General features: G+C 40.6%; 1 protein-coding gene across 14 annotated transcripts in view; it reads right to left on the bottom strand.

Annotated features, from left to right (window-relative positions):
- The window catches only part of FOXP1 (forkhead box P1), a 616,360-nt gene that overhangs the window by 163,085 nt on the left and 431,851 nt on the right, over window positions 1–21,424 (bottom strand). For 3 of the 14 annotated variants that reach the window (XM_053600803.1, XM_053600805.1, XM_053600804.1), the window contains exon 1: window positions 6,360–6,804. The exons of 10 other annotated variants lie outside the window; for them this stretch is intronic. In XM_053600803.1, coding sequence (XP_053456778.1) covers window positions 6,360–6,545 — 186 coding nt within the window. In that variant the 5' untranslated portion in view covers window positions 6,546–6,804. Of the gene's footprint in view, window positions 1–6,359; window positions 6,805–17,823; window positions 17,942–21,424 lie in introns of those variants that run through there. One more of the 14 variants, XM_053600817.1, reaches the window with a different exon arrangement.

Genomic DNA, 21,424 nt, shown 5'->3' with positions numbered 1-21,424 from the left:
CTACATTAATTATTTCATCTCTTGCTCCCTGCATCTCTAAGGGGGGGGGGAGTTTTATAATTCCTGATTCAATACAGACAGAGATTGTGAAGTTCAGTGTTTTGCCCAAGGTCACGAAATCTAGCAAGTCACTAGGATGGAAAAACAAAACAAACAAATATTGTGTAGTGAGAACTTGATACTCAACATTGTACCAAGGTCACTGATTAGACCCAACAATGACCGGGTAATCTTTGCAAGTAGCTATGCAGCCCTACAGAGCCAAAAATGCATGAATGACTATGGGTCCTTTTGCCTCCAGAATGAAGGGAAAACACTTTTCATGGTGTCACATCTTCTAACTTTAATCTCTCTTCTTTTACCCACACAAAAGACTTGCTTTTCTCAGCCAAATCATTCCATTCTCAGGACTCTGTGGGCCAGGACCGTATCTGCAAATCTGCCTGTTCTCTGACAACATTTAGGAGGCATCCAAGTATCTTCTCCATCTAAATTCTACCTTTCCATAAAAACTCTGTTCACAATCCAGTTCTTCCAAGCAGCAGTGTTCTCTGACATCCCCAGACCCAAGAGACCAGCACTGCATCTGACTCCCTGTGGCAGCATCCTGTGTTTTCACTGTGTGCTAGCAAACCCCGCCAGGCAGACAGGAAGGAATCCACAAACCTAGCTATCTCTGTTCTCTCTCACACGGTGTTTTCACCTCTCTGGCTATCTGAGTTCATCCATCTTCTCTTGAAATACCGATGTCACCATCATCCCTTGATTCCCAGCCCTCCTTTAAGTTCCAACCTGGACAAGTCCCCTCTTCCCTCCATTCCATGCTTAAGCTGAGTAAAGGTGAGATTTATTTCAAAAGGAACTTTTCATGATGGCAAATAACGGAAAGGCAGAGCTAAGAGAGTACATATTTTTCTATTTTTTTGCAATTTCACCAAAGTCCAGTTTGTTCATCTGGACACCTGTATCTAACTCTCCACCTTCATCTACGTTAGATTTACCTTTCCTGACTCACTTGGCTCAGCTTTCGGGTCCAGTAGGATTTCTAGCCCTCACAAAATCTGTTATAATTACATTTTTTTTCTTTTTCTTTTTTGTTTGTGGTAGTGGTGAGGATGGTAACTGCATTATTAAAAAGTGTTCTGGTCATCGAGGATTAGAAAGATAATTAAAAAGTTACAATTTTTATTTTTAGTGTTTATTGCTAGACAAGTACTAAACACAGCAGATTCATTATCTCATTGAATTATCATGATTCTTTGAAGCATTATTACGTTCAGTTAACAGATAAGGAAACACAGGGCCAGAGAGGTTAAATTGTAAAGATTATGTGAGATATGCACGTCAAGTCCTTAGCACAGAATCTGCTACATGTAAGTCATTTAGTAAATGGAAACTATTTCTGTAAGGCACAATATATTGCCCCATGCATATGAGAAATAATACATTTTGTCAGTGGAAAGCAAAGATTCTTTTTTTCCCAGTGATCTCAAACTACTGGTCATCTCCTTCGCGGGAACACTAAGAAAAATTGCAGCATTCTCTGTTAAGCCCAGAGGAATCTAAGGCAGTCAGCTTTCATTGTAAAAGGCAGGCCGGGGTTATGTGATTTACCTGCAATCCCACAGACCATTTGCAGCTGATAGTCCTGGCTCCTTCCACTGCCAAAGGTATTCGAGCAAATATGACTCTTTATGCTCCTCACCAAACCCTCTCTTGATACCTTGCCAATTCCCAAATGCAGGAATGTCTGCCTAAGAGGCCAATTAGTGAGCTAGAAGGGATGATGATACTGATAGGATGCTGCTGCTGATGAGGAAAATGACCACTAACGCTGAATGACAACTGTGTATCTAGATTGCTTCTCAACTGCTTCACATAAACAGACAGTTCGTGTAATGTGGCCAAGGTCACAAGGCCTGGATAGAGTCACTTTGCTGTACTTTAGCACCTTAGTATAAACAAAACAGTTGCTGATCCACAGATCCAAGGATTGAGAATTGTTCCATTCACAGGGAAGCAGCACTACTCACCTGACATGGCAGATTAAAAAAAAAATTGACACATTTAGAATATATTCAGTAAATCTAAACCACACACAAAGGTAACTTTGTAGTGAATTTTGGAAAGATTAGATCCTATGGTGGATTTAGATTACAGCAAAAGGAACACACAGATTTGATTGGTTTAGTCAAGGAATTAGAAACACTTACTTTAATGGGCGATTAAAAACAAAACTGTGCTCATCTGATGCACAGTTGTGCTCACAGAGTTATACTCAGAGAGCGATAATGATCTTTGGAACTTCCAGTAACCAAAATGTACTATACGGTGGAACCTGAGTCTCCAGTCTTCAAGAAGTTAAGGATTCCTTGGGTGTGTGTGTTGGGGGGGGGGGGGGGAAGGATTACTGACCTTGAGAGAAACACAGAAATTCCAGAGAAATAGAAGTTTGCTTTAAAAGACATTCATGAATTTCTACAGACGCAGCATATGTACTTGGTTAAGTGCCCACCAGTCACTGTGCCTGGATTTGAAGCCCAGCCCCACCATTTGCTAGCGGTGTGACCTTGAATGAGTTACTTCACCTTTCTGTGCCTTAGTTTCTTCATCAGCAAGAATGGAAGGAAATAACAATACCTATGTCACGGTTAATACATGTAAAGTGTATTGTCTGAAGCTCAATACCCATTCTGTAACAAGTGATTTTTAAAAGTGCTTTATAAATGATTATTGATTACAAAAGTAATAAGGTCATGGCAGAACACATGAAAAATACATAGATAAATTAGAAAAAGAAAAAAAATCAAGTGTGATATCATTACCTAACCATGACACACTGTCAGCATTTGGGGAAATCATTATTCATGGTCTTTTGAAAATTGTTTTTTGAAATCAAAAGCATGTTTTGAGTAGAAAAATTTTTTTCAAATCTAATTTCTATATTCAGGTTCAAAAAAAAAGAAAACCAGTCCAAAACCACCACTTTACTCTACTGTCTTCTGGAAAAGCTTTTAACAAAACAAACAAACAAACAAACAAACAAAAAAAAAAACTCAGAAAAGCAAAAGGTCCCTGATTAATTTTTACACTAAGCTTAGTGACCACAGAAAGGAGGAGGCCCATGGCCTCCAGAATTGAAGAATCAGAGTAACATCTAGGGTCAAGAGAACGTTTCAGTTACTTTGCCCCAAAGCATGCAGCTATGCTGCGACTTCTGTCTTACTTTGCTGTGTCTCTTCCTTTACAAAGAATATATTGGGTTAAAGTGAAACAGAACAAAAATCAGAACTTTCAGCCCATGCTGTATCTTTAGAAAATGTTGCCGCTAAAGAGATTAACATTAAGCATGATTAGTCTTTACCATCTCCTCCCTCCCACCAGCACCAGCATCACACACTAGCTACATTTTCCAGTCCAGCTTCTTCAGGGTAAAACACTTTCTCATGAGACTGCCTGTGGTCAGAGCTAACTATGTCACAGGAAAAACTCTTCTCATGATCTCCTGGTCATACTCCTTCCAGGTCTAGCCTGAGCATTAAATACAGACACACCCGGAAACTAGAAATGATTTTAACAACAAGACTTTTTCCCCACCTCAAAAATGGGATAATCTTTGCAGCCTACCTATGTCCTTAGGGTGTTCTGAGCATTAATGAGTTAATGTTAGTCAGGCACTTTGATTTCTGCAGACAAAGGGCTCTACATACTGTAGGATTAGCCGACCCAACTGCCTTTTTAGAGTCGCCCAAGACCACAACAGTGGAGGCAGAAAAGCTGCTGTTTCCATCACGGTCCTCTCAAGGGTAAGGCCGCCCCTCAGTGACATACATGCAGGGCCACATGGGTGGGGGCCGCACTGTGTCTGAACCTCTGTTCTACCATTCCCTTATATAGTCAACGGAGAGGGAATCCCTTCTGTGTGTGCATAGTTTCAACTTACATTCCAGAATAATATAGGCAACGAAACAGATTTTCAGCTGTGATTTATGGGGCTTGATGTGACTGGACCCAGCACTGTGCTGGGATTGTGCACATCAGTTTGTTTTTGTTTTTTTTTTTTTCAAGATGTGTATAAGTAAAAAAAGCTCCTATAGAAAACCATGTTCTGGTTTTCAAAGCAATGTGCCAGTGTGTGCACACAGAGTGGAGACTGCCTGTGTAACAAGAAGGAATGTCCACACTCAGCCGTGCAAATGCCGCCTGAGAATTTTTTTAAAAGCATATATTTTGGTTTACTTCTTTTAAACTTAGATTTCACAGATTTGAGCCTTTCCCCTGGCCTCTGGAAGAGCTGGCCTGAGATAATGACAACCTGAATTGTGAGACAGATGACAGAATGTTAAAGATGAGGTATTTTTTTTGAGGGACACAGATGCATAAGTAGACTCACTGCATTACAGCACCTGTAAAAAGAGGAACAAAATACTGGTCCTCTAATAAATTATGCCATACCCTGGCCACAGGCATTAGATCTAAAATCAGAATAAGCCTTCAACAAAACTGTAAGAGTTACTGACTTGTCCAATGGTGCTGCTATTTCAGACACACACCCCCATAAAGTAGCGCCATTGAGGCAGGCATAGCTCAGCAAAGTATCTAGAAAAAGCCTAACCACTAACAAATGAATCCTAGTAAATCCTACCCCATAAAACCATATGCTGATTCTCTCAGGGAAAGCCTGGCAAATTCTCAGAAGGTAAAAAATGCTCCTGAGCCTTAAGGGTTAACTCAATTGCCTTCAAAAGAAAAAAGGACACATATAATTTCCTCTTATCATAAAACAATGCATTTATTATTTTCTGTATATCTGTTAAAGGGCATGGCTTTCTGAGTGGAAAACAAAACAGAACTTGGTCACATGTTTATTTGCTTCAGCTACTCCCTTCCCCTTCTGATAAATAATCAAACATGCCATCCAGAAAAAACAAAACCAGCGAGCTGGGAAATTTGATGGTCATCAAATAGACTGAGATACCAAGAAAAGCAGCCCACTGTTCCCACACTGAGTTTTCAGCCCCCACACCTACACTAACATCTGAGTAAATACCTCTAGTCACTCTTTCCATTTTCTCTGCAATTACTCCTACTGTTAAACAAATTGTCCTTAAGGCAGTCACAAACATCTCATATATATATATATTTTTTTTTTTTGCAAAGGAGAATAACTTCTGAACATTCAAAAAGCTATCACAGCCACAGTAATATATATATATATATATATACACCAAGACAAATACACAAACTTATTTTATATATTTTAATATTCCTTCCATTAGAGGTTTGGACAAGTACAGAGTATACTTCTTTCTCTCTTCTGATAAACACTGTTTTAGATGCTAAAATTTAAGGATATTTTGTCTGGGAACTAACGAACAAAATTCAAAGTAATAACAATTCCCTTAAGATCAAAAGAGCTAATTTTCCATTTCCTGTCTATTCCAAAATTAACACCTGGCTTACCAATTACACTGAGGTTAGGAGTCAGGGTTTTGGGGGGTGCAGAGGGAGGGGAGAGAGGCAAGAGGAGTGACTATAGACAGGAAAAGGTGGAACCTTTTAAAAAATGCCAAACCATGTGTTTAAAAAGTCATTTCAACAGAAAGGACTGAGAGGAGCAGTTACCTCATTCTTCCACACAGAGCAGAGGGGCAGCTGGAGTCTGAGGGTTTTCCCTGCCATACTAATTACCCACAATGAGAATTTTGTAAAGAGCCTCCCAACATCAAAGTTAACAACCATCCCCGAAAGTGAGGCAGGCTTTCTCTTTCCTTGTGCAGCCCCCTCCATTTAAACAATACTGATATGAATGAGATAATGACCATGCGTGTTTCAGCAGTCTGACTTTTATTGGCATGAAATTGGTACAAATATTATCAAGACCGATTCACAAACGGTGACGGTGGCATGATGCAAAACATCAGAGGACAATTCCGTAAACACAGAACTACAAAGGCACCATCCCCATATTCTCTGAATACTTGTGATCACAGAAAGAAAAAGGATGGAACACAAAACAACGTCACAAGAAGCAGAGAGAGGTTCTAATCTACATTCAGGCTATACCCTGACAACACCCAGCTGCTTGCTTAGCTGATTATATCCAAAGACACATTTGAGAGCAAGAGTGGAATTAAGCAAGAAGTTAGAAGGAACCGGTTGTTCACCTCAAATCTCTAAAAGCAAAAAAAAGCCATTGGTGGGAGGGTGGGGGAGTGGGAGAGGAGAGAGAAAAAAAAACCCAGTAAACAAGTTGGATCATCTTATTTTGCCCTTCAGAGAATGTCCGCGCAAGAACAGCTCCCTAGCTTAAAAGTTTAACCCAGCAAAAATGTTTTTTTTTCTCTCTGGGCACTTACAGAGAAAATGCAGAGTTTGACGAAGGGAGCTCGCACTGTCTGCCTTTGGATTTCCGTCTTCTTGCTGTAGATGGGTTCTGGCTGTTTCTGTGAAGCGGGGGTTGCCGAGTGGTAAAAAAGATGTTTGAATAAACAGGAAGTGCTGTGTGGCTGAAGCACACTCGAGGAGAAAACACACTGGAACATTGCCCTTTGTAGGCAAGCCTCCCTGAGGTTTGCCTCCACAGTAGCTGGCCGGGCTCTCACTAAATGACAAAGAAACCACAAGAATTCCTCAAGTAATTCTTCACTTTCAAAGTTGAAAGATCAGTTCGAGCTTGCAGGTAATTTTTAAAGTTGCATTTAGCACTTAAAGCAATCTATTAATGCCACACGTACCTCAACCCTTCCAGGTCTGCAGGCAGCGACACAGCACATGCAGTGTGCCCTGGCTAGACCAAGCCCTAGCCAAACACAGCTCATTCACGCAGACAAATACACACCAACAGGGTTTCGGGAAACCTGCTCTGGAGATATTTTTGTGGTGACATTTACATAGGCAGGATGCTTTAAAAAAAAGAAGAAGAAGAAGAAAGGAAGAAAGAATGTTCAGATTTTTTAGACTTTGGAGGATTATGTCACATATATTTCTAAAGATCACATCATCCCGCATTCTAGGGATATGATGTGTGTCTTGCTTTGGCTGCGTTTCCTTTATGTTTTCCTTTCCCTTCTCTGCCATCAACCAAAACTACCTGTTTATCTCAAGATGCCTAGTTTACCTACTTGAACACTTCTTAATCCACCCCAAAGTAATTATCAAACTCCTGTCTTCTGTCACTGCAGTAACTTGACAGATACTGTAAAGAAAAGTAAACTGAAGGCACAGCAAGTCAGTTTGAAAAATAGGATGAAGGTTGAACAGCCATATTCAATTAAAAAAAAAAAAAAAAGGAGGAAGAAAAGTATTCCTTCCGAAAGTGTATTGCTGTTACGGCAATGCTCTTCTGCCACGGAAGCAACTGATTTGTTATTTAGCGTGGAATGCTGGACTGTCTGTCATCCAGGTGCTAATACTCGGCTAAAATAACTCATTGGAAGCTGTCAGTGGGATGTTTACATAGGCCCCAATCTTTTCTTCATAGAAGGAAATTTTTTACTGGAATTCATCTTCTTTTGATCTCACATTCAAAGCAATGGCAGCTTGATAGACATTCAAGTCTGAAAGCAAATCCAGACGCTGAAGATAAACCGCCAGAATATGACAGGCAGAAGCATCTAAAGCTTATAAAAATGAAGAGAACAGCATGTCGCCTGAGTATTACAATAGCAGAAATCAAGAGACATATTAGGTGGAACTGATCAGCCACAAAAACAGTTCAAAAGGCAGATCATAGAAAGAGAGGACAAGGCTGGGGGTGGGAAAGGCAAGGATCTGGTTTACTGGCTCCTCTCCCCTCCTGAGCCCCACAGGGCCCCCATGCCTGCCTCTCCACGTTTTTAGGAGGGGTGGAGTATCCAATGCAAATGTTCCTCTCTTACTCAGCTGGTCCAGCAAATGATTTCTGAGCAATCCATCTGCAAGGAGCAGAGGAAAGGCAGACTCCTACCTCCCTCGGTGTCCAACATGCAGCATTGTATTAGCATCCCTGCAGCTGGTCTGAGAGGTAGTATGGAAAGGCACACAGCCTGGGCACCGTGGACACGGGCAGTTAGGAAAACCACCTTTCAACAGAAGGGCTGTTAGTAGTTTGCCAGGGGGCTAGAGGGCTCTGAGCAGTCCAGTTCCCTAAAGTAGCTTATGACTGAATGAACACAAAAGCTCCAGCCTCAGTCACTCGCACAGCAGATAACATGTGACTGGTGGACATCTAGTAGCTTCTAGGCCAACACCTAGTAAAGCCTCAAAGGAATTACTGCAAGAACTTTCATAGAGGCATACAATTCATTTTTTTTTGAAGTAAAGCCTCTTATTTTAATTAAAGTCAGTGCATATAACAAAAAAAGTAATTCTCCTAACAATTTTTTACTTAGAGGTGTTTGTTAACAAACACTGAATGGAAACAGGCAGCATCAGGTTAAAGGGCAACAGAATTCCACATTATAATTTAGCCTGCGGTTATTCCTGATTGCGAACACCCTCTGGGACTGCAGAGCAAGATTTTCTTTTGCAGCATGCTAGGATTTTTTAAAATTAGTGCCTCCCCTCCTTTTTTGCATAATAAACCAAGAGTAAAATATGGATTTTAAAATGTACAAACCAATTTAAAAAGCTGTAATCAGTTTAGGATTTGCCTTGTGCAAACAAGATTCCTGGGTAACTAAGTTACAAATGTAAAAAACAAACATAACAAACAAACAAAAGCCCTATTAGATTCTCAGACTGTTTTTAAACGGAAAAGATACTTTCTGTCATGCCTGTTCACTTATCAGATATGCTCAAGTTGATTTTTCTTTAAACTATACTAGTTCAATCTGTTAAAGTTGCCACTGTTCTTCTCTAACCTTAAAAAAAAAAAAAGCAAACAAATATAGTTGCTTTCAACACTTACTCCAGAAATCTCCCAACTAAATATTCCATGTTGCTGTAATTGTTACATTTACCCCAAACATAGGGAGGTTTACTGTGAAAAGAGAAATGCAAATCCCCTTATACATTATGGAATATATTCTTCCTCTGCAAAAAATGCTGCCACCACTGTGATGCAGGGAACAGCAACATTCTATTTCTCATGGCCATTAAACGTCCTTTTTTAAAAAAATCTGCCACGTATAAAGACCTTCATTAGTGTAATTAAATGATGGCTGGGTTTTTGTGATATAAACAACTTTTGATATGTCATTTAAAAACTTCATAATAACATCATCAAAGAGCTACCATTTTTAAAAGAGAAATTGTCTGCTCAGGGCCACGGAATAGTAGTCTTGTTCTGGGCCTCTTCCTCCTCTCCCTTTCAGACTTCTCCTGGACTTGAATGTCACCATAGACCTTGAATCCTTGAATGTGAAATGGCTTCGCGCTAATTGCTCTAATTGCTTGAAGATGTGCAGGCAGGTGAAACCTGATCCCATGGCCATTGTAGAGACCAAGAACAACACTGGAATGTTTACACAGTGGTTTGATTTTAATAGACAGAAAGGCTGAGTTTTAGACAGCAAAAACACAGCTAATAGGTGACCTCTTAATGTAGTCCTCCTTCAAAAATAAATAAATAAATAAATACAAGGACGCACAACAAAACAATTTCAATTTCATGTTCTTAAAAGGCAGTGTCCTAAATACCAAGGTTATTTGCTTGACTCTTGGAGTTGAGTACGTTACACTGCACCTGACATTTTACACCCGAAACTCTACCCTGAATACTTTTTTTTTTTAAACTTTACAACAAAAAAGCACTTTATATGTCAGTCACCTTACAAACAGATTATGACTCTATGGTATTTTCAAGTAAGTGCACTCATTTAAATTTTGAATTAAATATTTTTCACTCCTGGAATAATCCTTGTCCCTTAAAGGGGAAGGCTTGTGTCTCCTGCCTGTTCTTGGCTTCGTCTGCCCCCATTTATGGAATTCTTGACCTTTGTATATTCCTTGATTGCGGTTGAAGTTAAGCCCAAACCTTCTCAGATTGGTGCTTTAGACAAATGGACAGGCGTTCGTGGGTTTGGTTTTTGGGGTTTTTTTTTTTGTTGTTTGTTTTTCTTTTTAACCTCGTGGCTGTGTGGGACTGGGGTCTGCTTCTTTCTTAGAGAGGCTAAAGTGACTCTGAGAGTGGCCCAAATAGTTATTCGACAACAGTGGATATTTTAATGACTTGGATGGACACAGAGGTTTAGCAAGGGCCTCCCTTAACAGCGCACAGATATAACCAAAGCTGGACAGGAAATACATGACAACAAAGCTAAGGCAATGACTTATCATCACCCACAAGGTGTCATTAACAAAAGGAAACCCACAAAGTTCGGGGGCAGGTCTAGACGGGTGTTAGGGATAGATGGATATTCTCAAGGACCTGGATATATAGGAATATTTCATATATAACCAAGGAAGCAGTACTGAGCAGAAAATAAGAATTAAATGTTTACGACGGAATGAAAAAATACCACAGAACAATGAAATTATTTTAAGGTTAAGCTGGGCAATTTAAAGCAATAGCTACACCTTGTAAATGAGAACAGAGAAGCAGGTAATACCGCACAGCAGGGAGTAATGTCTAACTGCTGCTCTGCTAAGCTATGCTGTGTATGAACTTCTGATGATAAAATACCAAATACAGAAGAAAGGAGGAAAAAATCCTTTTTAAAGCTGTGACAAAAATTTAATTAGATAAGCTAAGTAATAAATATAGGAGCTTTCTCATAATTTCCCTAGAACAATGAAAGACAAAATAAAAAAATGAAAATAATAGCACAGAACGTCCTTTCCCATCACAGCCACCTCACACACATTTATAGACACTCAGACCTTGTTCTAGAAGTTATAATCCCTTATTAAGAAGTAATGCCCCACCCCCTAAAAAAGAATGGGGGATGAGTATCCATTTAAAGATTAAGTATTAATATAAACTAGTTCAAGCCAGTGACAGGAACACAGAGGGAAAAAGTAAACAGGCTACCCACTAGCCCCCAAACAGTTCCCCTGTGAAAGTTCTAAGTGCTGAGTGCCTGGTACCAAGGGCTGCTGCATTTCCTTGAAGGGTCAGCAAAGCTATGCTAAACTGACAGGTTCAGTTTACAGCAGGCCAGAACTTTGTTTGGATATACTGGCCTTGTTCACCGCCAGCTTAACAACAGATGGCTAGAAAACTTTCATTATGTTGCAAAGGACTGAACTGCAAACAATCCAGAAAACTGTGAAAAGTTTAACTCCATCTAAACCAATGTGCCAAACTAAGGCCTGCCCAGAGCCAGTGAACCAGCTTAGGGACAAGGAAATTGTGTAAAGGGATGGTGAAAACAAAACTGCCCAAGTAAAGGTAACTTTCCAGACTCTGAAACAGCAACAACCCACCCAACTCTTTAACTATTCAAAGGCCACAGTGCCTAAGGAACTGTATTGATGAAAGCATCATTTTCCCAATGTGTACTGTCAGACTTGCCCTCTCTCCCAAAGGAAATCTTTCCTCAGACCATTCCCAATTCCCAAGTTCCCTTCCTGCTCTCCCTTCTCTGAGAAGTTGAGAAGACAGTACCAAATAGTCCCACCCACATCTAGAAGTAAAGGTGATTTACGCCAATCTGTATACAATTTAAGTATTCATTAAATCAATGCAATCACATGAACCCTAATACCTCCTAAAGCTCTGAGACAGGTTATAAATGTACCTTCAAAGGTTTAATTCAATTGGCAATCTGAGAAGTCTTATCACTGAAAATGCGTTATTTTTTTATTATTCAAGAAATGAACAAGTGTGTGTTTTCCACAAATGTATTTTAGAAGCTACCCTTTCCTGTTATTGAAAGAAAATTGTGTTTATTACTCCTTTAGCATAGTGTAAACTCATAAACGTCAACAGAGAGTACAAGGAAAACTGTCCACTAAATATTGTTTCCTTCATGAGCTGTTCTTCCAAGTCAATTACGCTTTTCAACTTCTGGGGCATTGTATGATAAACTGGCAGTAAAAATCATTCACATTAATATACCATGGTGCCTTGCCTGCAAAAGGTAATTAAAGAAGTAAATGACTCATAAGAATAGACATATTAGCTGCAAAATGAAAGGCAACTAGCTGCCACATAAAAATATGTACCATTAAGATACTGCATTTTCATATTCCTGTAATCAGCTTCAGTAGACTAATGCTTATTTAATCCAGTTCTGTGCTAAGTCCATCAACAACTGTTTTTTGCTGTTTTCTCCTTGACTGAACATTACGAGAGCAGGTTTAGAATAAATACTGCAATGAGATTTTTTGCATACTCAATTGAAGAACAGGTTTTTACATTTTAAAATCTATTTTTCTTTCCCTGAGAAATACAACATTAAAAAAAGATTACTGGTAGAGGGAAAATATATGTGTGCGTACATATATATTGCAAGCTAGATATGTCTCTTTAAATGGCAGAGCATTTCAGGAAGTATTTGTTTCCTTATTTGCCATTTCTGACCTATGTGACTATCTGCATAAGGGTGTCATGCCTCCACTTGCCAGATTTCAGCTTCCTTTAAGAAGCACTCCCTTTTGTTAATAATGTCTTCCATCAGCATTAGCAGGATGAGGGCAATTTATCCTTTGGCAGGGATGGAAGGAAAAGGCAAGAAATGAGGAGGGAGCTGGTGCGTGGGGTGTTGGGAGAGGATCTGAGACTTACCTAGTGGCCCCTCAGTCCTTTTCCTTCCAGAGAGTGATCCAACTGGACAAACCCAAAGAGAAAACGAACTGATCTTTAAGTGCTCCATATTTCCAACCTCTGGCTTTTAAACTGACATTTTGCTCTATTCTTCTGGTTCCTTTATTATTTCAGTGCTTCTTTGCCTGCCCAGCCAAGATACAGAAAACACCATGCATGTAGTCTGAGATTTTTCACTCGTGTGCTCACTTCTCTGCTGCTGGAACCGGGATCTTGACCAGTGAGGTGGGTCCACCATTTGCAGTGTTCATATTTCTGGGGATATTAGATGAATGAAGTTTCCTAGAGGCTGGAGAAATGCCCGTTCTTGTTGTGGAAATTAGGGCTCTTTGTTGATAACTGATGCAGCCTGAGGCTTTGCCAATGCAGTTTGGGAGTTTAAGCTTTCAAAACCCTTGCAACTCTTCTGATGCCCAATGCCAGCAGTGAAAATTAGCCCAGAAAACATTCTATTGTGTTTGCCAACAATTCATCCAATTTCAATAACATCTAAATGTATCTAGATGGTGCCCACTAGCATATCAAAAACTCCAATGGAGATTTCTGACCTGTTTTGTTGGTTATTTGTTTATTTATTGGAGACAGATTCTCACTTTGTCGCCCTCTGTAGAGTACAATGGCATCACAGCTCACAGTAACCTGGAACTCTCGGGCACAAGCAATCTTCTTGTCTCAGCCTCCCAAGTAGCTGGGACTACAGGTGCCTGCCACAACACCAGCTAGTTTTTCTTTTTCTTTTTTTTTAGTAGAGATGGGGTCTTGCTCTTGCTCAGGCTGGTCTCAAACTCCTGAGCTCAGGTTTTCTACCAGCCTTGACCTCCCAGAGTGTTAGGATTACACGTGAGCCACCAGAGCCTAGCCTCTGTTTTTGTTTTGTTTTGCAAGATCATGGGCTTTTAATAAAGGTAAAGTTCTAGATTTCTGTACAAGTAGTGGCTTCTCCCCTCTCTCTTCTCCAGCGAGTACAGAAATCTCTTTGGCTTTAAAATTGATGAGCGGCTGGCCAGGCCCTTAAGGACAAGGACCCTTGGCTATTTATTTATCTTTTCACAGTTCTTAGAACTGTGGAGAGCCTCCCAGATTTAGGCTGGATCTCCCTAGTAATGCATTATTGCCTCAGTGTTCGAGCAGACACCACTTGGAACCACAATTAATGAGCTCTAGTCCTTTTTCTAATTACGGAACAAAGGTTCCTGTGTGTGCAGAATGGTGACACTGTCTGGAGAACACACGTGGAGGAAGAAGCAAATGCTTCTAATTGCCTCAAAATGGGATTTTTGATATTTAGGAACATAATAGGATTGGGAAAACAAAAGCGTTTCCAACATCCTTTACAAATAAGCCTTTACAAAAATATTGTTAACTGTTAATGATACGTCATTATCAAGAATGGAAAGTTATGAATAGGATGCATGTAACCTTTATATTCACGTGAATTAACCTATACGTATGAATACAATGATACATGAATTAGTTTTTTAAAAATACATTTTAAAAAATAAAAGGCCCTCCTCTGAAAAAAGAAAGGCTAGAAGGCAGCTCCTCTGGGCCTGATATTCCTCAGACCTTAGCAGATTAGGATTCAAACATGTAATTAAGAAAGATAACCCCAGTTTTTATAGTAATTAGAGGCTATGGGAAATAGGATACTATCTCTTGAAAGTGTTACAAATATACCACACTTCTAAATAACCTGCAATGCTTGGAAAGTATACTCACTACCAAGGGCAAAGCTGCTAGGCAGTGAGGGAACAGTAAATGACAGACTGGCGTTCAAGTCCATTAGCTGCTTGCTATGTGAGAGGAGCACATTCACTAGCATGCGACCTGTGAAAAATCTTAGATCTCTTTAAATCTTTGAATTGGATTACTGCATTAATTCTTAAAACTGCAATCCTTCAACCAAGTCAAATTACCCTCATTAACAGTGGAAAAACTGCCTCTGCAATAAGTTAAAAAAAAAAAAGATATTTATTACCTATAATCACTTCCACATACATCACCTAGAAATATGATGAACTGATGCCAATAAGGATGAAAACCGCATCCTGATTCTGCATATTTATTTGGGTTAAAATAAAAATAAAAGCATTTGCACGCTAGTAACATTTTATTTTGCATATCTATAGGAAGTTTCCTTTAATTATTACAATCCTCAGATAAGAAGCGAATAGTTCCATTTTACAGGAGAGGAAACCGGGGCATGCAGAGAGACAGGGAGCCAGCTGTCTACGCTCTCTCAGCTAATTAGGGGCAAAGCGGAGTGCGCTGGCCCACCGTTCCGGGCTCACACTGCTGGAATTAAATCTGAAATTCAGACTGACAATGCCACTGTAAGCCAGAGCACTGGCTTCTCTAAATCACACTCACTGAATTAAAAGACAGGCAAAATAAATGAGAAGCTTTGAGTACAGAAATGATACCCACAATAAATACTGCAACAGAAGCTGCCTCAACAATTCCGTCATCACATTTGATATTACTCTTTAACCTGACTTGAGGATTCATTGACAATGTCCTTTAAGAATGACTTAAAAAATAAAAATGTTAATTGATCTACTCTGTCCTTGTTACTCCCCAAAATGGTCCGATGTGAAATGTGAATGACTTGGGACAACTTTTGGTCCTTTATGGGAAATAAGCTTGTGGAAGCCCCACTGACTGTGGCTCCTGGGCTCCGTCTATTGATGTTCCTGACACGGCCAGTTCCTTTACTTCCCAGCCACAAGCCTGGGAAAGACAGTCCTCACCCCGAGAAGGCAACCAAGTAGAGATGGGATTTGGTAGAGGTAAACCAGTGTGCATTTAATGTAACAGAAAAAAAAATTCTTTTGCAAAAAAAAAAAAAAAAAGAAAAGAAAAAAATTCTTTTGCTTGGAGACAAGAGTCTCTCACTCTGTTAAACAGGCTAAAGTGCTTTGGCCTCAGCCTAGCTCATAGCAACCTCAAACTTCTGGGCTCAAGCCATCTTTCTGTCTCAGCTGGCCTCCCCAGTAGCTGAGACCTCAGGCACCCATCACCATTCCCGGGTAGTTTTTTCTATCTTTAGTAGTGAAAGGGTCTGGCTCTTGATCAGGCTGGTCGTGAACTCCTGAGCTCAACTGATCCTCCCACCTCAGCTTCCTAGAGTGCTAAGATTACAGGCATGAACCACCTAGCCTGGCTTCAAACAGGCAATTTTTATGTTTTGTAGTAAGGAATGAGAAAAGGTGAATAGGTAGGTGTTGTTTTCCAGACTCAATACTTCCAGACGAATCAATACTTCTAAACAGCAATACCAAAATGTTAACTGGAGTTCATAATAAAACCTAGAGACACTACAAGTTTCCAAAATGCCTTTAAGAATCATTGAAAAAAAAAAAGAAAAGATAAATTGTGTTCAATGTAATTGTATGTGAAATGTATGTCAATCTAAAGATCTGAAAGTAGGTGGTCCTTACTTAAAATATGATGATGAAAATAAATTAAGTACAATATCACCTCCAATGACCTTACAATCTACTGTAACTTTTTTATAAGGGTGAATATCCCTTATGTGAAATGCTTGGGACCAGAAGTGTTTCAGATTTCAGATTTTGTAATCTTTGCATATATATTATTAGATACATTGAGGATGGGACCCAAGTATAAACACAAAGTTCATTTATATTTCATATGTGCCTTGCACACATAGACTGAAGGTAATTTTATAAACTGCTTTTAATAATTTTGTGCATGAAACAAAGTTTGACTGCATTTTGACTGCGTCCTGTCATATGAGGTCATGGTGGAATTTTCTACTTGTGTGATCATGTTAAAGCTCAGAAATGTTCCGATATTGGAGCCTTTTGGATTTTGGATTTGGGATACTCAACCTGTAACTTCCAAAACTATTTGTTGTTAAGATGAGCATTTCAATTCCCCACCAGATTTGCACAGTGTGGTTTAAAATAATACAGTCTTATAACAATGCAAATAGCATTTATCAATCTCAGGACGTGTCAAGCATTTGCCTTCACTATCCTTTTATCCTTCCAATGACCTTTCTAGGTAGGAACTGTCATACCCATTTTACAGAGGAGGAAAACAGGCTCGGAGTGGTAGATTATCTTGTTTGACGCCAAATACCTTCTGAGTGGATTTTTAATTAGTATGACTGCTTGGAGGTGAAAAGAAGATTATGAGAGAGTCAGAGAGGAGCTGTCCAAAAGAGGAGCTGGGTGGAAAGAGGGATCTGTCTTGGAGTATTAAAACTTTGCCAAGAAACCATGATCGCAACATCAGACAGCCCATGACCTGAAAGACCTGTCGCCCCTGACCTCTCCGTGGCACTGCAGTTTTGAAGGACAGCATGCTCCTTGCCGGCTCTACCGTTTGTATAGTCTCCTTTCTTTCTCCAGTACTCTGAAACTTTCAATCAGGTCCCTTTCAAACAATAAATGCTTTAACAGTGACCTCATAGTTAACTTGGTTTCACTTCTCTAGCAACTTTTTGAAACAAATGTTAAAGTTAACCATTCTACAGGACCATAACATTGCTTTCCATTTACACACCAATTAAACACATAATTTTTCGAATCTACTTTGTACTAACCACAGTCTAGGCACCGGGGGTCATAGGGGAGAACAAGACAGATATGGCCCTTCTCTCTCTGACACTGTAGCCTGGTGGGAGACAGACTTAAGACACAAGCAATCAACAAATCCAGAAATAATCAGAGAGCTGCAACAAAGGAAGCATCAGAGAACGTCACCTAATTTCCAGTTTGTAACCTACTATAGGGTAAGTCCATTCAGAAATTCATCCATGAGGAGGTGATATTTACTATGAAATCCAAAAGTAGAAAAGGAATCAAATAGCCAAAGAGCAGCTTCAAGTAGATGGAGCACAGAGGCTGAAAATAAAGGATAGAAGGATAGAAAGGAAATAAACTTATTGGATACTGAGTGATGTGCAGTGTGTTGTTCAACTCATCTCGCCTCCACTTCACTTCCTCCTCAATTGTCCTAAGGTAAACAGATGTACGCAGACTACAAAACATGCAATCAAATGACCTAGTAAGTACAAAATGCATCGATGTTGGTAAAAAAAAAAACAAAAACAAAAAAAACCCTCTAAAAGCACTAAAGTAATTACTATGAACAACAAATACCTTGGAGCTGGCTCTGGTTCCTGTCTGCCTCTACCTTCCTTAAATGCCGTCGCAAAACGTGGTAAGCAGAACTCGATGCAGACTCCCACATCCCTAAGCCTGGTCTATGTGAAGCAGCACAAATCCAGGTGTTACGTGAAGGGATTTTACAGTTGTAATTAAGGTCCCAAAGCAGCTGATTTATGAGAGGGAGATTACCTGAGTGTGCCTGACAGAATCAGAAACCCTTGAACCTAGAGTTCAAAGTTCAGAGACTGAGCAGGGGAGGAGGAGAGAAGAGGGGGTAACGCATAAATTCACACCTATTAGGTACAGTGTGCACTATCTGGGCAGAGAGTACACTCGTAACTTCCACTCAATCTGTACACAAAACAAAGTGTGTAAACAAAACATGTCCTGCCGGCTCAGCACCCATAGCTCAGTGGTTACAGCACCAGCCACATACACCGAGGCTGGCAGGTTCGAACCTAGCCCAGGGCCTGCTAAACAACAATGACAACTACAACAAAAAAATGGCCCGGCATCATGGCAGGTACCTGTAGTCCCAGCTATTTGGGAGGAGACTTGCTTGAGCCCAGGAGTTGGAGGTTGCTGTGAGCTGTGACGCCGAGCACTCTATGGAGGATGACACAATGAGACTCTGTTTAAAACAAAACAAAACAAAACAAACAAACAAAAAAACACGTGCTGCCTAAAATTCTCAAAAAAAAAAAAAAAAAGATCAGGGACAGAGGATGTGAGATATTTGAAACATGAAAAAGATCCACTGTGTCACTTCAGGCTTCATGATGGAAGGGGCCAGGCAGCTGCTAGCAGGCCTAGGTTGACAACTAGCACGGAAATGGGGATCTCTGTCCTACAACCACAAGGAACTGAACTCGACCAACCTGGATGAGCTTAGACGCGGATTCTTCCCTGGAGGCCCCTGATGAGAACTCAGCACAACTGATATACTGTACCTGGACTGCAGCCTTTGGATTCTCTGAGCAGAGGTTCTAGCTGTGCTGCCGCTAGGCTTCTGACCTACAGAACTGTGAGCTACCAAGTGTCAGTTTAAGTTGCTGAATTTGTGGCAATTTGTTATGCAGCAAGAGAAAACTGATACATGTGGGAAAAGATATGAAATTGCATTGCCTGTCCCTATTAGTGTATATAAAAGTTTCTCTGACTTAATGAATAAGAATTCAAATGGGAGAGAAGGGAAAGAGGGACAGCGGAGCTGAAGCCCACACAGGGTAGGGTTTGCATTCTGGCCCCGCATGGACCAACAAGGTAAACCCAGGGAAGCCGTTCCTTGTTTTCTCTAAAAAGGTGTGATGACAACGGGTGGGGATGAGAGACATCTCAGGAAAACACACAGTGGAGGACACTCTGAAAGTTGTAAAGTGCAATTCAAGTTAATTTTTTGTCCTGTATCTTTCCTGGGCCCCTTCGATTTTTAGCTTCCTTTTCTAATTACCTATTCTAATAACGAGCAAGACGAATATGGAATTGTCCTTGGCTGGAAAAAAATGTAGATCTTCTTGGCAGCCCATGGAAAGGGTACAGAGATACCTTTCTGGGAAAAGGTGGAAAGAGGGCTGCATGTGTCCCTGATGAGGGACATCCATCTCCATCTCCTGTTTTCTTTCTGCCCTTTGTTGCACGGTCTTTTGGAAGATGAAACCAAGGGCCTGGGTTCAAATCCCAGCACCACTCCTTAGCCAAGTGATCAGATCACTCCATACCACAGTTTTCTTACATAAAATGGAAATAGCAACACTACCTCCTCCTGAACTGTTGTGAGCAGGGATTTAAAATTATGAAGTACTTCTTAAGACACAGTCAGGTACTCTGAAAGCACCAATTTAAGAGTTATTATTACTTTTACTGTTGCTACGGATTATACAAAATAGAAGCTGATTTTATTTTTTACAGAAGTTCTGTTGTCCCCCCAAGGGAATATGGAAATTGGAGGTTAGTAAATATGTAAAAATATATTTGTTATAAGGATTTTACCACTAACGCCTGTTTATAGTACACTTTATAAATCTAACCTCTGATTAAAAAAAGAGAAAACTCCATACCACTGATTTTGCCATATGATTTTACTTTTACTTTAAGCAGGGTGGGGGTGGGGGTATATAGGTCTTAAAACCATGGTTTATTGCTCTTTAACAAGTAGTTTGGGCAAAATCAGCGAAGATTCCTCTGCTGAAGGAGCATGAAAAGCTGAGGAATTTCAGCAAGAGCATCAGAAACAGAAGCGGCCAGAAGAAGGCAAAGTCAAACAAAACAAAGGCTGACTCTATCTCTAGTGCACAGACTGGACTCTCTGTGGCCTGTCTGGGCTGGAGAGTGAGCAGGAGAATCAATCAGGCTCCCTCAAACTCACAGCCTAAGTGTGCAAGGCAGGCAAGTAACCAGGCAACAAGAGCCAGGCACTGGGCTCCTGCCAGGGGCCTGAAACCGCCAGGGCTGGGTGTTCAGAGGCTATTCCTCGCCCCACTCTATACTGTCCACACCAGAGCTGGGAATGATGCCTTCCACTAGCCAGGGCAGGTGGTGAGCAGGGAAGTGGGCAGGAGAGGTTCTGGGAAAAAGGCTGAGTGTCCCAGGTAGAAATACAAAAGTGATCCCAAGTTTTCAGAACCTGGCAGAAGGGGCTGGGATGCTAAGAAGGAGCTGGATGAATCATGTGCAGAGATCTGCACTTACACAGGGCCTTCCCAGGATAGGAGTAGGGTAAGGGGAACAGTACGAATGTTAATACTCATAAAGATGCATATCAGTAGCACAATCAGGATACAGAACAGACTCCTCTGTGCCAACCCATCATAGCCACACCCTCTCCTCTACCTGTGACTCTGGGTAACCCCTGGTAGAGTCTCTACGTAGTCTCACTGTGGTTATGTCTTTTCAAAACTGTCCATATGTATGGAATCGTACAGTGATGGCAATGAATCTTTTGTGATGGCTTTTGTACCCCAGATACTGTCTCTGAGATTGTTCTAAGTGGCTGAGTATATTCATAGCCCATCCCTTTTCCTTGCTGAGTATTGTTCTACTGTGGAGATATCACAATTTGCATATCCACTCACCCACTGAAGCATGTTTAAGTTGTTCCCAAGGGGTGATTATGAACAAAGCTTCTACAAAGTTTATATGTTTCATCTAGGATAACTACCCAGGAGCATGGGTGCAGGGTCATATAATAACCATAGGTTTAGTTTTGTTCTTTAAGAAACTGCCCAACTGTTTTCCAAGTGGCTGCACCCTTTTGAATTCCCACCAGCAATGCATCCACACTGAATGTCTCCAGTATCAAGGTGGTATTTTAATAGGTACACACATCCTATATTGCATCCTGGTTGTTTATTTTTTTCCCTATTCTTTCCATTGTGGCTTTAATTTCATTTCCCTGATGTCGAAGAATTTTTTTTTTTTGTAGACAGAGTCTCACTGTACGGCCCTCGGGTAGAGTGCCATGACGTCGCACGGCTCACAGCAACCTCTAACTCTTGGGCTTATGCGATTCTCTTGCCTCAGCCTCCCGAGCAGCTGGGACTACAGGCGCCCGCCACAACGCCCGGCTATTTTTTGGTTGCAGTTTAGCCAGGGC

The sequence above is a fragment of the Nycticebus coucang genome, chromosome 8 (assembly GCF_027406575.1).
Source record: "Nycticebus coucang isolate mNycCou1 chromosome 8, mNycCou1.pri, whole genome shotgun sequence".
NCBI lineage: Eukaryota > Metazoa > Chordata > Mammalia > Primates > Lorisidae > Nycticebus > Nycticebus coucang.
Note: the sequence above shows the minus strand (reverse complement) of the source record. Positions and strands in the feature narration are given on the sequence as shown.